Genomic DNA, 18,411 nt, shown 5'->3' with positions numbered 1-18,411 from the left:
GCCACCCGCCTTCCTGGCAGGAATGCAGCACCTGACTGCGGTGCTCGGAGGGGGCATGATCCACCCACCTGCCTTTCCTGAGCGAGGCATCTGACTGCAGCATCGGGAGGGGGAGTGACCTGCCTGCCCACCGGGCCACAGTGCCAGAGAGATATGAGCAATATGAAGAAACAGAGGAACCACTCCCAATTAAAAGATCAAGAGAAATCCCCTGAAAGCACGATCAATGAAATAGACATTGATGGCCTACTAGATCAAGATTTCAAAAAAGGAGTGATCAAAGTACTGAAGGAACTGAAAGAGATAGTGTTTGGAAATATAAAATATGTCAAAAATGAAATAGAAGCTATAAAGAAGAACCAAGTAAAATTAGTAAACTCATTTGCTGAGAAGAGAGCTGACCTAAAGGCTGTACAAAGCAGACTAGATAATGCAGAGGAATGAATAAGTGACCTAGAAGACAGGACAACAGAAAGCACCCAATCAGAACAGCTAAGAGAAAAACAAATAAAACAATGAAAACAATATAAGGGACCTATGGGATAATATAAAGCATGCCAATCTACGCATAATAGGGGTTCCAGAAGGGGAAGAAAGAACAAAGGTATTGTTCTTTATTCTGCAGTATGAAAAGGTATTGGAAGAAATCATGACTGAAAACTTCCCAAACCTAAAGAAGGAATCAGATATCCAAGTACAGGAGGCTCAGAGGGTCACAAACAGGAAGATCCCAAACAGACTCACACCAAGACATATCATAATCAAGATGGCCAGAGTCAAGGATAAAGAAGTGATCCTAAAGGCAGCAAGAGAAAAACAGAGAGTGAGTTACAAGGGAACCCCCATAAGGCTCTCAGCTGATTTCTCTACACAAACACTACAGGCCAGAGGGGAGTGGCAAGATATATTCAAAGTCCTGAGTGAAAAAAATGCAGCCTAAGATACTCTATCCAGCAAGGCTATCCTTTAGAATAGAAGGAGAGATAAAGAACTTCACAGACAAGCAAAAACTAAAAGAGTTTAGCAACACTAAACCCATGCTAAAAGAAATATTGGCAGGTCTACTCTAAATAGAAAAGCAGCAAGATGCTACAAAAATGAGAAACTCATAACTGGAAAGGTGATAACTACCATGAATTACAAATAGAATAGACACAAAATTGTAAAAGAAGACATCCAAATCATTAAGAGTGGGAGAGGGAAGCAAGAAAGCCACTGTGGAAAACAGTATGGAGCTTCCTCCAAAGACTAGGAATAGACTTACCATATGACCTAGGAATCCCACTCCTGGGCATATATCCAGAAGGAACCCTACTTCAAAATGACATCTGCACCCCAATGTCCATAGCAGCACTATTTACAATAGCCAAGACATGGAAACAGCCTAAGTGTCCATCAACGGATGACTGGATAAAGAAGATGTGGTATATTTATATGATGGAATACTATTCAGCCACAAAAGCCGACGACATAATGCCATTTGCAGCAACATAGATGTTCCTGGAGAATGTCATTCTAAGTGAAGTAAGCCAGAAAGAGAAAGAAAAATATCATATGAGATCACTCATATGTGGAATCTAAAAAAAACAAAAAGAAAAACAAAAACATAAATACAAAACAGAAACAGACTCACAGACATAGAATACAAACTTGTGGTTGCCAAGGGGATGGGGGGTAGGGACAGACTGGGATTTTAAAATGTAGAACAGATAAACAAGACCATACTTTATAACACGGGGAAATATATACAAGATCTTGTGGTAGCTCACAGTGAAAAAAAAATGTGACAATGAATATATGTATGTTCATGTATAACTGAAAAATTGTGTTTTACACTGGAATTTGAAACAACATTGTAAAATGACTATTACTCAATAAAAAAATGTTTAAAAAATAAATAGGAAAAATAAACTATAGAGCCTAAAAAAAAAAAAAAAAAAAAGTTCCGTCCAAATATAAGCCCAGGAGTGGTATTGCTGGTATCATACGGTAAATCTATTTTTAGTTTTTAAAGGAATCTCCATAATGGCTGCACCAAAATACATTCCCATCAATAGTGTAGGAGGGTTCCCTTTTCTTCACACTGTCTCCAGTATTTATCATTTGTGGACGGTCATTCTGACTGGAGTGAGGTGTTACCTCATTGTAGTTTTCATTTGTATTTAATGATAATTAGTGATACTGAGCATTTTTTCATGTGCTTATTGGCCATTTGTATGTCTTCATTGAAGAATTGCTTGTTTAGGTCTTCTGCCTATTTTTGGATTGGGTTGTTTGTTTTTCTTTGTTATTAACTGGTATGAGCTATTTACATATTATAGAAATTAAGTCCTTGTCAGTTACATCATTTGCAAATATGTCTCCCATTCCATAGGTTGTCTTTTTGTTTTGTTTATGGTTTCCTTTGCTGTGCAAAAGCATACAAGTTTGATTAGGGCCCATGTGTTAATTTTTCTTTTATTTCTTCTGCCTTGGGAGAGTGATCTAAGAAAATATTGCTATGATTTATGTCAGAGAATATTTTGCCTATGTTTTCTTCTAGGAGTTTCATGGTGTCCTGCCTTATGTTTAAGTCTTTAAGCCATTTTGAGTTTATTTTTGTGTGTGGTATGAGGGAGAATTCTAACTTCATTGATTTATATGTGGCTGTCCATTTTTCCCAACACAACTTGCAGAAGAGACAGTCATTTCTCCATTGTATATTCTTGTCTCCTTTGTTGAAGATGAATTAGCCATAAGTCTGTGGGTTTATTTCTGGTCCCTCTATTCTGTTCCATTGATCCATATGTCTGCTTTTGTGCCAATATCATGCTGTTTTGATTACTGTAGCTCTGTAGTATTGTCTGAAGTCTGGGATTGTTATTCCTCCAGCTTCATTCTTTTTCTTCAGTATTGCTTTGGCAATGCTGGGTCTCTTGGGATTCCATGTAAGTTTTAGGATTATTTGTTCTAGTTCTGTGAAAACCCGTCCTGGGTAATTTGATAGGGATCACATTAAACCTATAGATTGCTTTGTGTAGTATGGCCATTTTAACAATATTAATTCTTCCAATCCAAGAGCATGGGATATCTTTCCATTCCTTTAAGATATCTTTAATTTCCTTAACCAGTATTTTATAGTTCTCTGTGTATAAATCTTTCACTTTCTTGGTCAAGTTTATTCCTAAGTATTTTATTTATTTGGATGCTGTTTTAAAAGGGATTGGTTCTTTACTTTCCTTTTCTGATATTTTGTTGTTAGTGTAAAGAAATGCAGTTGATTTCCGTATGAGAATCTTGTATCCTGCTACCTTGCTGAATTCTTTTATCAGCTCTAGTAGCTTTTGTGTGGAGCTTTTAGGGTTTTCTATATATAGTATCACGTCATCCACGTATAGTGACAATTTTACCTCTTCTTTTCCAATTTGGATCACTTTTATTTCTTTTCCCTGTCTGATTGCTGTGGGTAGGACTTCCAAGACTATGTTGAATAGAAGTGGTGAGAGTGGGCATCCTTGTCTTGTTCTAGCTTTTAGCAGGAAGGCTTTCAACTTTTCACCATTGAGTATTATGCTGGCTGTGGATTTGTCATAAATAGCTCTTATTATTGAGATATGTTCCCTCTATACCCACTTTAATAAGAGTTTTTATCATAAATGGATACTGAATTTTATCAAATGCTTTTTCTGCATCTATTGAGATGATCATGTGATTTTTGTCCTTTCTTTTGTTGATATGGTGCATCACGTTGATTGATTTGCATATATTGAACTGTCCTTGTGTCCCTGGGATGAATCCAACTTATTCATAGTGTATGATCTTTTTTATGTTTTGTTGGCTTCTTTTTCCTACTATTTTGTTGAGGATTTTTGCATCTATATTCATCAATGATATTGGCCTATATTTTTCTTTTTTGATAGTGTCTTCATCTGCTTTTGGTATCAAGGTGATGGTGGCTTCATAGAATGAGTTTGGGAGTACTCTTTCCTTTTCAATCTTTTGCAAGGGTTTGACAAGGATTGGTATGAGTTCTTCTTGTATGTTTGGTAGAATTCCCCAGTGAAGTCATCTGGTCCTGGACTTTTGTTTGCAGGGAGGTTATTTATTGCTGATTCTACTTGATTTCTACTGATCAGTTTGTTCAAGTTATCTACTTCTTAATTCAGCTTTGGTGGACTGTATGTTTCTAGAAACTCACATTCTAGATTGTCCAATTTGTTGTCATATAGTTGTTCATAGTATCCTCTTATAGTATTTTGTATTTCTGTGGTGTTGGTTGTAATTTTTCTATTTTCATTTCTTACTTTGTTTATTTGTGTCCTCTCCCTTTTCTTCTTGGTGAGCCTGACCAGAGGCTTGTCAATTTTGTTTGCTCTTTCAAAAAATCAACTCTTGGTTTGATTAATTTTTTCTATTGTTTTTTGAAATCTCTTTTATTTATTTCTTCCCTGATCTTTATTATTTCTTTCCTTCTGCTGACTTTAGGTTTCATTTGTTCTTCTTTTTCTAATTCTTTTACGTGGTAGGTTAGATTGTTTATTTGCGATTGTTCTTGTTTTTTTTTTTTTTTTCTCCTAGCTCTTAATGTTTCCTTTTTTTTTTTTTTAACATTTTTATTGATTTATAATCGTTTTGCAATGTTGTGTCTAATTCCACTGTAGAGCACAATTTTTCAGTTATACATGAACATATATATATTCATTGTCACATTTTTTCTCTGTGAGCTACCATAAGATCTTGTATATGTTTCCCTGTGCTATACAGTATAATCTTGTTTATCTATTCTACAATTTTGAAATCCTTCTATCCCTTCCCACCCTCCGCCCCCTTGGCAACCACAAGTTTGTATTCTATGTCTATGAGTCTGTTGTTTTGTATTTATGCTTTGTTTGTTTGTTTGTTTGTTTCTTTAGATTCCACATATAAGCAATCTCATATGGTATTTTTCTTTCTCTTGCTGGCTTACTTCACTTAGAATGACATTCTCCAGGAGCAACCATGTTGCTGCAAATGGCGTTATGTTGTCGGTTTTTATGGCTGAGTAGTATTCCATTGTATAAATATGCCACATCTTCTTTATCCAGTCATCCGTTGATGGACAATTAGGCTGTCTCCATGTCTTGGCTCGTTCTTATTTTTGAGGAAGGTCTGTATCACTATAAATTTCTCTCCTGGAGACTACTTTGGTGCATCCCATAGATTTTGTGTGGTTGTGTTGTCATTGTTATTTGTCCCAAAGTATTTTTAATTTCTTCTTTGATTTCATTGTTGACCCATTGTTTTTTAGTAGCATATTGTTTAGTCTCCATGTTGTCATTTTTTTCTCATTTTTCTTTCTGTGGTTGATTTCTAGTTTCATTCCATTGTGGTCAGAAAAGATGCTTGAAATAAGTTCTACCCTCTTAAATTTGTTCAGCCTTCTTTTGTGTCTGAGTATGTAGTCTACCTTAGAGAATGTTGTATGTACACTTGAAAAATGTATATTCTATTTTTGGGGGATGTAAGGTCCTGAAAACATCAACTAAGTCTAACTGTTCTATTTTGTCTTTTAGTATCTCCATTGCCTTACAGATTTTCTGTCTGGAAGATCTGTCCAATGATGTTAATGGGGTATTAAAGTCTCCTACTATTACTGTGTTCCCATCAACCTCTCCCTGTATCTCTGTTAGTATTTGTTTTACATATTTAGGTGCTCCTATATTGGGTGTATATATGTTAACAAGTGTGATATTCTATTCTTGTGTTGTTCTTTTGATCATTATATAGTGTCTTTCTTTATCTTTCTTTATGGCCTTTGTTTTAAAGACTATTTTGTCTTATATGAATATTGCTACCCCTGCTTTCTTGTCATTCCATTTGCATGAAATATCTTTTTCTATCCTCTCACTTCAATCTATATGTGTCCTTCACCTTAAAGTGGATCTCTTATAGGCAGCATATTGTTGGTTCTTGTTTTATCATCAAATGTGCCACACTATATCTTTTGATTGGGGCACTTAGAGTCCATTGGCACTTACAGTAATTACTGATAAATGTGTTTTCATTGCCATTTAAAATTTTGTTTTCCAGCTGATTTTGTATTTCTTCTTTGTTCCTTTCTTTTTCTTTTTGTTTCCTTTTGTGGTTTGATAATTTTCTTTTGTATTAGCTTGATTTCTTTTCTTTTTGGTTTTTGTGACTCTGTTGTAAGTCAGTAGATTTTCCTTGATTCTGTAGCTTTTTCCTTTATAAAACATGATCCATCAGACTGGATCACTTTTTCTCCAACTCTTTGTCTGGTTCTCTTCCTCACAGAATTTTTTTTATCTCTGCCCACATGATATCCCAGAGATGCTTTTTCTAACTTCCTGTTCAAAATAGTCCCTCCTCCTCTCTCCTTGACAATATTCCTTTACTCTTATCTATTTTTCTTCTTGGTAGTTATCACTACCAAAGACGACATACTTATTTCTTCTCTTGACTATTATTTGTCTCTTATTCCAAGTACCAAGAGAGTAGAGTTTCTTTTGTGTTCATTGGGACATTCCCTATGTCTAAGATAAGACTTGCGTATAGTAGGCAATAGATCAACATTTATAGAAGGAGATATGATCCAACCAGTAACAGAGCTACAACTAAAGCCTCTGCCTCCCAAGTCCCAACTTAACACTCTCAACACTTCACAGCTCAGGTGACTGTTGCTCCCCTCTGAAGTCTTACAGAATTTATAACCTAGCACCTACCAATATGTCTTAATAATAGCATGCCTTTTATTGCCCAACTTTTGCATTTTTTTACCTCTTTTTTTTGTTCTTGACTAAATTGTAAGTACTGCGAGGACAAGAACCATATCAAATCCCTGCTGTGTTACTCCAAGAGCCTTCTGTAGTTCTGAGCACCAGTTAGGCACCGGATAAGTCTGAACTGATGGACTGACTCCTTAGTAGTAGGAGAAAGCAGCCCAGAGGGACAACGAATGAGGCAAGTGCAAATAACATCTCTACAGGGATTTGTTTTCTGGGTGAGAACTGGTCCTCATAACAGGAATTAGTGCCAATGAACAAACAAAAATATGTCTGAGTTTCTATACTCATCTTTCATTTCACTGAAACATGGTATACGTAGAATTTTATATGCTGGCACCTCAATGAACAAAATATATATTTAACATATTAGCTTAAATATTAGAATAAATAAAATCATGATTAATAAAATTAATAATTTTTCTTCTCCAGTATAATTGTTCAAAATTTAATCTTAAGTATAGAAAAAAAGAAGGTAAGATACCCAAAGAAATTCCGTTAAAAAGTCAAAGTCCGAAAGAGAGAGAATAGGCTTAGGTAATATACTTGCTAGATCAATATAATATGTATTTTGTAATTCTAGGAGATAAAATATGTAAAATAGAATGCAGTACTATCTCAATTACCTTTTAGAAGTAGATGATTTATTATTTCTCCTCAATTGCCCTCTGCCAGTTCACAAGAGAAAAAAGAACACCACTTGGAGGATATTGACTAAATTTCTTCTGGATAAGATTAAGGCTCATAGAGAAGAAATAAAGAACAAATTTAAAGAGTCCTTTATAACTGCACTGCAGCACTGGGCCAGGAGTTGGCTGTGCTTTGCACATATATTACCGTTAATTGTATAATGTTGAAAAATGTCACTCTATTCAAAAGCTTAGCAACAAGCATCCACACAGAGTTATCAGGCCTCAATAATTCCTTGTCACCCTGGGATGCAAAATGATGCTGGAAAGAACTACCTCATCCTTCATTGTCCACATCCAGTCAGGTGACAAAGTCTTGAGAGTTTTGATTATCCCCCAAACCAAATGAAAATTGTAATTCACGTTATAGCTCCACCTCAGTATAAATTTTTAAATTTAGAATTTCCCTTCGATAACAAGCGAAAACTAGTTGATCACTCAAAAGAAAATTTGACTTCATGCTTCCTTTATTTTTGCACCTTGCTTGTTAAATATGTAGATCACTATGTGAACTGCATGCAGTCATGAACATATTTTGGATGTGGGGCACAATCATGGAAGCCCTCACTGAGGCTTCCAAGAGCTCTGAGCAAAACAGGAGATACGAATTAAAAGATTGAAAAGCCTCGAAAAGGAGTCACTACTCACAATGTTCATCAGGGTGAGGAGGTAGTTTTGGACGTGATCTTTGCCATGGAAACGGACCACAGAGTCATCCACTCCCAGCAGCACCTCAATGTTGTAATCGTTTTCTCCTGCGTGTCTGCGGCGCCTCATGGTTTCGTTCAGCTGCTGGTCAACACTGCCGTAAACAGTACCTAGACCATCAAGGCCTTCCAGATCCGACTCTATTGAGAAACAAAAGGAACCCAGGCATTTCAGTTTCCCCAATGGTCCTTCTAATAACTTCTTACAAAAACAGATCTTTTGGGGCTTCTTACAAAAACAGATCTTTTGAGGGGGCCTAAATTATCGTCCATAGTCACTGAGATGCTGTTTCTCAGTTTATTCCTTCAATAATGTGCACATACATGTGATTAGACAGACTGCCTATAAATTCAACACAGGGCAGCAACGTTGAGAGTAAAATAACATTACTGCACAGAGAGCAGTGCCACCACGCCAGACTATTCCAGGAGGATAAAACTAGTTTAGTCTTCCTCCAGCTGCATCCTCTGTGCAGAACAAAGAAAGTGGGAGTACAGAGCATGTGCAGGCTAACACATGGAGCCTATAAGGTTAAAAATCACAGGTTGGTAAGTTTACAGTGGTTAATTTAAGTTACTTTAATCATGGAGTGTAGAATTTGTATCACATAAATTTAAGTTGCTTCTTTTTCCAATAGCCTTAACTTAAAAATCAGAGTAGAGCATGGCAACACAATAGCATTCAGTAATATGATTATCGGTCACCATATATTACTTTATTTCTTATGAATCTGATCTTCTTGTGAATGCTGATGTGGGGACACTGTAGGTCTTCACATTTGCACTGGCCATTGTCTGGAGAGCAGGTCATTTCGATAGCTATATATCTGAATTCGTGAGATACCAAAGTAAGAAATCAGTCTGAAAATCACATGTATCTGCAGAAAAGTAGAAGTATAAACTATTTTATGTCATGGAAGGAATTTAATTTTTTCAACTTTCCAAAGAGAAAAACATACACATATTTACACAGAGAGAGAAACAGACATCCACATATATATATATCTTTATATCCTCTATCTACGTAGAGAAAGAGTGAGAGGCAGTCTCGGGTTCTAATTTTCTAGATTATCTGCCTTCAGGTTACCATCATTTTAGTGAAGAAAATGTTTTGGTGAATTGAAAAGTGAAATGTATCATTTGGATACTAAAACAAAAGACACTATTCAAAGCTGCGGGTATAGAACTGAAAGAATACTCATTTCCATTTCAAATTATATAAAACCTGGAAAATATTTTTGCAAACTGCCTTGATGTCTAAAACAACCACATATCTAAAAACAAGTCTGCCAGGACCAATTCTGACTCATGCTTTATATGGAGGCTTATTTAACGTTGTGCTGGGGCCTGTAAGCCATTTGAATCAGTGTCTGACATTAATGAATGGGCATTTTCCTCTCCACCTTTGTGGTTATAGTAGAGTTGAGGGGGAAAAGTGGTGTCTCTGGGCCAAGAAGATGGATGACCAAGCCCGAGCCACATAGGATCAGGAGTAGTGGAAGTACAGATCTCACTCACACCCTTGCCACTTTTAAAAATATATGGAAACACCAGCACCCTCCCCTTCGAACATGGGCACAAGCTCTGAATGTGACTACTCAGGCTTGAAAGCTATACTGTAATTCACTCTGATGGAAGGCCAAACGCTAGATCATTAACTGAGACTTTTCTCCTCATCAGGGAATGACATTGGCTCCACAGCATGTCAATAACCTTTCCCACTATCCACATCAAACAGAAAGCTTTCCTCAAAAGTTGTTTTTAAGAGCTGTAAACCCACATCAAGGGCAAGCGACTACACCTGCAAACAACTTTACTATTCATCCTCAAGTCTCTTCACACACTTGAGAATGTGAAAGGTCATGATAGCTAGCGTGCAAATAGGAAATTCATACACAAGCTCCCAGTTCTAAAAATGGCTCTTTTGGGCAGAACTGTCAGCAACAGTGTCCAATGGAAACATACTAGCAATGTCATCATGTCATTAAGTCTGATGCATGAATGAAGAAGGCTGAATACGTATTTCAGAAGGACAGTTCATTTTGCTCTAAAACACCTTTGGTTTGGCCTTCGCATCCCTCCTGAAATACGTGGTTTTCTGGTAAGAGAAGAGAATCTCTTTTTCCACTGCATGAGGAACCTGAGAGGGAAGAAGGAAGCTTTTTTCTTTCAATCACTGCTTTTATTCAATCAAGAAGACTTCTGTCCCTGTTTCCTCCTGTGCTGTACAAGGTTCTTGCCTATGATTTATCAAGTGGGCAATGTCAAGCATTTCAAAGAAACACAGTGGAATAACTCCTGGCACATTTTATTTATACACAGACCTATTAATTACAAATAGTTCTGAGGCTATGAAGTATCTTCATTCATAACTTTTCCCAGTGTGCCTACTTTACAACGTAACAATCACGAGCTTTGTAATTAGACATGCCTGGCTTCAAATCCTGGCAGTGTCACATCCTGGCAGTGTGATTTTACTTAAGATGCCTATCTCTCTGAGCCTCAGTTTTCTCTTCTGCAAATTGGGATAAGAATACCTACTTTGCAGAGTTGCTGTGATGATATGAATGTTAGTAAAAACACTATATTCAGCTCTTAGATATAAGCACTCAACAAACAGCATTTACTGCTGCTATGATGATGATGATGGTAATTTCCCATTAAGATAAGCTTTCTATACCTTTTAAATCTTCCTACATCTTACCTTATGTATCACAAATCAAATGGTTATAGTTCTTTTAATACAGAGGTGAGAAAAAATCTGGAATTAGTAAAGGAAAATCTGAATTGTTGACAACTTCAGAAAGCCTGAGGGTAAAGATAGCTCATACAAAGCACAAAGTAGATAAAGCAGATCTTGAGCTCTCCATTTATCCCTTCCCACCCTCTTCTTCCCCTAGTAACCATAAGTTTGTTTTCTATGTCTGTGAGTTTCTGTCCATTTTGTAAATAAGTTCATTTGTGTCTTTTTTTTTTTTAGATTCCATATATAAGTGATATCATATGGTATTTTTCTTTCTCTTTCCTGATGTACACCAGAAGCTGACACATTGTAAACAGACTATACTCCAATAAAAAGACACAGACATACACAAAAGTAGATAAAGCAGAGAAGAATCTAGGATGTTTACTTTTAGTTAAAATTATGATTAAATCCAATGAGACAAACTTGCTTAGTAGATTAAAAACCTAATATCAAATTGGAGTTAGCTTATAGATGTCCCTGATCTTCACTCAGTGCATATTCACTGAGTGCCCACACGTGGTAGACCCTGAGAAGGTTAAGAACTCCTTAGGGGTTAACTCTAGGAACCACACAGCTGTGCCAGATTTATATTCAGATTGAAGCTGAATTTGTATCATGTAGTCACAGACAATTGCATAAGCTTAAATCATTTCTGCAATCTCTACTTTAAGCAGATCTAGTCAGGGTATTAGAATATACCTTTTACTAATAGTGTACACCTTTATAAAGCTTCAAAGTTTAAAAGCAAACACACACACTTTGACGAAATTTTAGATACCTCTGTGCCTGATTCTACCTGCGCCCCCATAAGTATAGGAATAGGAAAAACTGAAGTTGATTATCATGCAAATCATGTCCAAAGACACCCTATCAGATCATTTTCTGCTTAAATGGCTGAAGAATCACAGAGAAGGCAATAGGCAAGTTCAAGGAATGAAAGCAGTGACATTTTGTGTTGGGTGTTGCAAACTCTGATGACACTCTGTTGGCATTGATATAATTTAAATAAAGTTATATTGTTATAGCTCCAAAAAAGATACAGTAGCAGCATCTCCACACATATGGGGGCATCATTCTACCAAGATATAAAATGTTTCTGTGAAAAAGCAGCTGAATCCTTCACTAACTGGGAAATTCCATAATGATACTTCAAAGAACTCTATTCAGGCCAATTTATGATGTCAATTCTGAAGTTTCATTAAGTAACTGTTGCTTTTTTTAAAAAAAAGACATTACCATTGAATGAATATTAGTTTCCGTGATTCCTTTTTGCTGAAAGGAAAAATTCTAAAATACTAATTCTAAAGTACTAATTCTAATTCTAAAATTCTAATTCTAAAATACACGTTTGCTTTTGTTTTCACTGACTACTTTAAGGGGTAAGCATATGGCATTTTTTAAAATGGAAAATGTCTTACATTCCAAGTCAAAAAAAAAAGTTTTCATGCTTTGAGTTTGTGATCATTAGCAAACAAACAAAATAGAACAGCCACCTCAATGTTCATGTACATAGAAAATCCTGACTTTTAATAATAATTTCCTACATGCCAGTTAGAATGTTTATAGCTGCAAATAAATAAAGCTTTATTTAAAGTGTTTTAAGCAATCACAAAACATATTAGTTTATGTTATGAGAGGTCTAGAGGTAGGGTGATTCCTGGGTTAATCAGTTCATTAATAGATCATCAAGTACATAGTTCTTTCATTTTTTCATATCCTGCCATTCTTGGTATACAGGCTTTATCTTGAGATTAGCTTCTTTGATTCTTTCAGAATGGCTGCACCAATGCCAGCATCACAGCCAGGTTTGACAAATCGTGTTTTCATGCATGTCTTTCTTAAAAGTAGGCGAAAAGCTTTCTTGGAAGCCCTCTGGTACATTTAACTACATGTTTCAGTGGCCAGAATTGAATCACAAGGCCATGTAAAAATCATTCAAAGAACAGAACTCCCATATATCTTATTCTAACCGAAAATTAACCTGTTACTGAGGACGGCCTCCTCTGGAGCACATGGTTAGGAAAAGTGTGGGTTCTTGAGTAGTACTGAGATCCTATTTAAAATGATAAAGGGGGGCTTGAAATAAAAGAGGAGGGGGAAATGGAAGTTACAGAGTCAACTCACATTGTTGAATCCTCCTTTCCAAGTCCTCCTCTTCCCACATTTCCTAGTAACAGTCTCCCACTGGTCTCTTTTATTCTATTTAGTTTGCATTCGTGCATTTTATGTTTCATTTCTCTTACTGTAGTCTCCTTGCCTACAGATCCCTTCCACATTCTTTTGGCTTGGTAATGTCTTTTGAAAGGCACAGTACTTCATTCCTATAGTAGTGGACTCTTGTCACTGTTGCTTGCTCAGCCCCATTCCAACCGTCTCTTGAGTAAGTCACTGAAATGTTTGGGTGTGGGAAGGGCTGTCAGACAGAATGCAGTATTCTCTGTTAAATTCAAATATCAGATAAATAACAATTTTTTTTTTAGTGTAAATCTGTCTCAAATATTATCATGGGACACACCTAGCACTAAAAACTTCCATGTTTAGCTGAAATCCAAATTTAAATGAGAATCTTGTATATTTATTTGTGGAATCTGGCAACTCTAAGTGTGGGGGAGCTCTTTCTCCAGGCAGTTCATATAGTTACACGGATCTGCAGCCCTCCCAGTCTCACTTCCCCACTCCACCCTCTACATTCAGTTCCAGCCATGGGCATTGATCCCGGCATGGCCAAGTAGGATATTCCATTTCCATGACTCTCCAGTCATTGGATGGGCAGATGGCCTAAATCATGCCAATGAAACTGTTACCTAGGACTGTTTTATTTGGAGCTACTAGGAAAGAGATTCTCTCTACAAGCTTGAAACTGGCAGAATTTAACACTGAAGGTGCTTGGGTGAATATGGGAGAGTTGTTGGTCTAGGTTTAATGTAAGAAGGGGAAAGTGAAGATTACTAATGGAGAGAATAATTATGTTACAGTGATGACTTGGAGACTCTGAATTTAACCATCCCTGAAACTTCATTTCTTTTTCCCCCATGGGGCTCCTTCCTATGCATCCTTTGCTCTAGGTACAAGAATATTAAGACAGTCCCAAAGCTAGAGGTGAACTTCATACCCAGCAGAAGGAAAGGGACCACTGTATCTGCAAAAACAAGAACAATTTTGCAACAATTTTTACCTGGTATGAGATCTCTATGGAAACTAGTTCTGCCCCTTGAACTCCTGAACTTTTACTATAAACCCCCTGCCTTCTCCCCCAGCAGGCTCACAGTCTTAGAGGCATTAGCCCACTGTGACCTCCTTTCCCTGGCAATGAAATAAAAGTTGCCATTTCTACTTCATCCAAAACTCCGTCTTCAAGTATCAGTTTGGTAAGCGGGCTATGGAGGCCACGTTTTGGCAACAAATACTAGAGGGGAACCTCTTCAGATATCAGAGTTTTACCTCTGTGTAGCTCTCCCTTCTCCCAGACTCAGTCCTGTGAATGCTGGCCACCTTCATCTCCCTGACTCTCAGCTCTGGCCTCTCAACTCTGTCAGGTTCAGCCTGGGTTCCCCTTCCCTGAGATTGGATTAGAAACCCTTCAGGCAGTGAACTGGGGAAGTGCTGAGGCTCACTTCACTTGCTTCTCATCTCTTAGGGATCATGGTCTTTCTCTGCCGATATCCAATGTCTTGTAAAGTACTGTTTCATATATCCTGCCTATTTCTGGCTGTTTGAAGTAGGAGGGTTAATCCAGTTTCTGTTATTCCATCTTGGCCGAGAGCAGAAGTTCACTTAATTTGGTTTTGCTAATATCATAAGGTGGTTTAGAAACTTGGATTTATAGGTATGTTACTCTATATAACATGACTTAGAATTTTCTATAGGCTTTCAGCCTTCCTTAAGTGATTTTCTATATGCATTTACTCGGATTTATAGAAGTTAAGTAGCAGTGAAATGTTCAGTGTAAAAACCCTGACAACACTCTTTTAGTACAAAAATCATACTTTTATGAGATATTAAATCTCCTTGAATGTGTCCTTGTAACACATAGTATCTTCTGAAGGGAGAGAAACTTAAGGCTGAGCAGTATTCAGTAAATCTCAAAAAAATTCTATTCACCTTTCTCATAAAACAATGTGAATTTCTTTGTTCATTAAAAGCTGGCTGAGCCAAGAGGCACTCACTATAAATGTGTTTGCAGAAAGAAACTGTCTTCCAAGAGTAGCCCCTAAAATAAGCTGCTTGTTACTTAAAACAAACATGGAGCGAGTTCAAAAAATTAAAACCTTAGCAAACATAGGTATCCCCTTACAGTCCAAAGAACATGATGTTTGAAATATTTGCTGAAAATGTTTTGCACTGAATTTTTTAGAGAATTACAAACTAGGTTTTCATAAATCATATTTAGATGATAGAAAATTGGGGGTGGACTTCAGGAAGTCATGTTTCAGAAGTGAAGGCAAGAAATAAATTCTAGAAATAGGTTCACTGTGGGTCATCCCTTCAAATCAGCAGCAAGGGCCACAACAAGCAGGATGAAACTACCCACTCAGAAAAGGAATTGTCTTGTGAAAAGTGACAGAAAGGGAAACAAGGATGATTCATTGATGCACTGGGTCTGATTGTATCTAAATTCATCTTTCTAGATTTGAAAGATCTTTTTGCAGTTTGAGTGCAAGAAATCTAAACATTTATGTGTTCCACTCAAATTGAGGGATGACATATTTGATAGATTAACACAGATGGAGTGAAACCATTAACCACTCACTGTCATCAAAGTCAGTAAGTGCTGATCTGTCTTCAAATATCAGATGGGAAATCCAGACTGCAGGCAGCAAGTCTGTTTTTAAATGAGTGTGCCTTGATTTAATCTCAACTCACTCAGTCGTTTTGAAGGTCTAACAGACGGGTAATATAAGAAGAATCCTCATGAATACAAATGTTAGAATTACTGGAAAAGGCTCATTACCTCCTTACCTCCTGGCCCCCTGTTCCTTCCTTTCCTCTCTTTTTCCTTCTATTCCTTGTTCCCCTCATTCTCTTGTTACTTGATTTCTTTCCTCTCTTCCTTAACTCCTTCCATCCATCTATTTCCACACATTTCTTGAGCACTTTTCCAGTATAGAATCTGATCTAGCCTCTAGGAATAAAGGGCAAAGAAGCCCAGTTCCTGTCATGGAGGAAGTTACAGCTTAATAGGAGAGAAAGAAATATAATAAACACATACTGTCATGCAAGGCAAGGATGTAACTGAAGAAGAAGCAACTTTACCTGGAAGAACCTGAGAACATTTCAACAGAGGAGGTGACGGCTGCACTGGATGTTGAAAGATGCACAGAAGTTAGACACGTGGAGAAACAGGGAGGGCCATTTCCAGGCAAGGACACAGCGTGTGCAGATGACCTGAACAGCGCTGAAATACTGGGGGAACAGAACTCTAAAGTGGAGGGAGCAAAAATCAGGTGAAGATTGTGTTGGCAGATGTGATCACTAAGGGAAGGTGAAGCAAGATCAGGAAGAATACTTCTTACACAGGCTCAGGGCCGGTTTTCTTGGGGCAGTTCTGCACCATGCCTGTTATCCTGACATCAATACTAGTAACGTTTTCTCTCCACTCTCGGATGCGGCCCAGTTTGAACAAATCAAGTGGTCACCCTACTTAGAGGCCTTTCGGTAGCAGAAGGGGATTTCTAGAAGCAGGGCTGAATTACATAATTCGCTTTTGTGCACCTGTGTTCAGGGATAACAGGCCTTCCAAGTTCTTGCGGCAGTGATGTGCTTTCCCAGGTGTGGCAGCAGGGGAGTGAATACAGTGATTTGGCAGTCCACATCCATTTCAACCTCCTTGCGTTGCGTACTCCTACAGGAGAGGGAATGGCGAGCCCCAGTGTGCCTGCAGCCAGCCTCCCAGGTGAGCATTTGGTTCAGCCAACTGGATGCACTCATGTGAGATGTGAACTCAGAAGTGGCAAACGTGGCTGGGGAGGCACTGGGGGTTTTCCATCATAACATTCGAGGTCCGGTTGTCAGCTGTGTGGATGCTGAGAGGAAAGTACAGCAGCAGAGTGCCAGTTTGTTATCCTCAGAGAGCATTTTCTGTGGCAAGTGATGGAGTCAGCAGGTCCAGGGGCAGCTCGCTCACTCGTCCCCTCCCTGACCTGTGCAGCAACAGCAGCTGCCTGGGTGGACCAATCAGCTGCCTCATTCTGGGAACTGGTCCTGGAGCCCAAGTCTCATGGCCACTCCTCCAGTCCTTCCAGCAATTTAATGTGCACTTAATTCTTTATATTAAATCCTTTCATGCTTAAAATAGCGAGTGTGGCTTCAATTTCCTGGAACTGAACCTTGACACATATATGGTAAGCTATTTAACAAAGCTGGGCCTGCAATCCACAGCCATGTCATAAGAGGGCTGGGCTATTATGTGACCAGCAGGGGCCCTCCTACCTCGAGAATTTTTCTCCTGTGATTCTACTCTTTTATGGAGTTTGCCTAATGCTTCTATTTTTCTCTCCTGTGTCCCTCAGGAACTATTTCCAATCTGGCGTGTAGCTTTCATTTCCATAGAACTGTTTCACTCGTATCATGATTAATAAATTTTTAGTATTTGGAAAATGCACCAAAAGCCATAGGGTGTGTACAAGACAGGGGTGAGAGAGGACACGGGCATTTAACAAACATCTACTGAGCACCTATTATGTGCCAGGTGCTCTTAGGTAATATTTATAAACCCCTTGACCTAGTGCAAGCATTTGTTTAGACAAAACATTCCTGGAAGTACATTTTATCTTTGTGTGGTTTGAAAATGAAAAATAACATTCACTCCCCAACCTCTAGTTGCCCATCCTGACCCCTTTCCATTCACCACACGGGCTACAGTCACTACAGCTGCTTCCTTACAGAAGCTGACCTGAGCCAAATCAGGACTTCTCTAACCACGTCTCTGTTTCTAGTCCATTTCGCTTTCTTCAACTGAGTGAATCGTCACACGTACTCTTCCCTGATGCAGTCCTCTGACCTGACACAGTTTTCCTCCCTACTTCTAGTTTTCCATGTCCCTTTAGGTGGTTCTTGGCTGGATCCTGTGCTCATCCCCAGTTGCCTGAGAATCACCCAAGGCCCTTTGCTTCTTACACATGATCCCTTGGACAAATCATTCAGTGATAGAATTTTTATACATTTTTAATCCTTAGCTACATATCCTGAATTACAGGACATTTCTACATCACTGTTCCAATGTCTTCTCATTATTATTCTCAAAGCATTAACTTGTCTCCATATAATACATCCTTCAACAATCTTCTTGAACTTCCTTTTCAGGCAATCAGAACCCTGAAGTCATTTTCACTTCGCTTGTCTCATCAGGCCATTGCTAATTTCTGATAATTCTTGCTACCCTAAATTCTTAAGATTTGCCATTCTATCTGTGCTTTCTGCATCCAGGCTGTCTATACTGGACTGTATATTCTCTTTCCTTGTTTTCTGTCTATACCCATCCTATGTTTGGCCACTGAAACTATCTTCTT

The 18,411-nt window shown here is 37.9% G+C and overlaps 1 protein-coding gene across 2 annotated transcripts in view; it reads right to left on the bottom strand.

Moving 5' to 3' along the window:
- The window catches only part of ADAMTS3 (ADAM metallopeptidase with thrombospondin type 1 motif 3), a 241,182-nt gene that overhangs the window by 58,533 nt on the left and 164,238 nt on the right, over positions 1–18,411 (bottom strand). For both annotated transcript variants that reach the window (XM_032458332.1, XM_006188688.3), the window contains exon 5: positions 8,099–8,298. In XM_032458332.1, coding sequence (XP_032314223.1) covers positions 8,099–8,298 — 200 coding nt within the window. The remainder of the gene's footprint in view (positions 1–8,098; positions 8,299–18,411) is intronic.

This window comes from Camelus ferus, chromosome 2 (genome assembly GCF_009834535.1).
Source record: "Camelus ferus isolate YT-003-E chromosome 2, BCGSAC_Cfer_1.0, whole genome shotgun sequence".
NCBI lineage: Eukaryota > Metazoa > Chordata > Mammalia > Artiodactyla > Camelidae > Camelus > Camelus ferus.
This window is presented reverse-complemented; position numbering and strand designations above follow the sequence as displayed.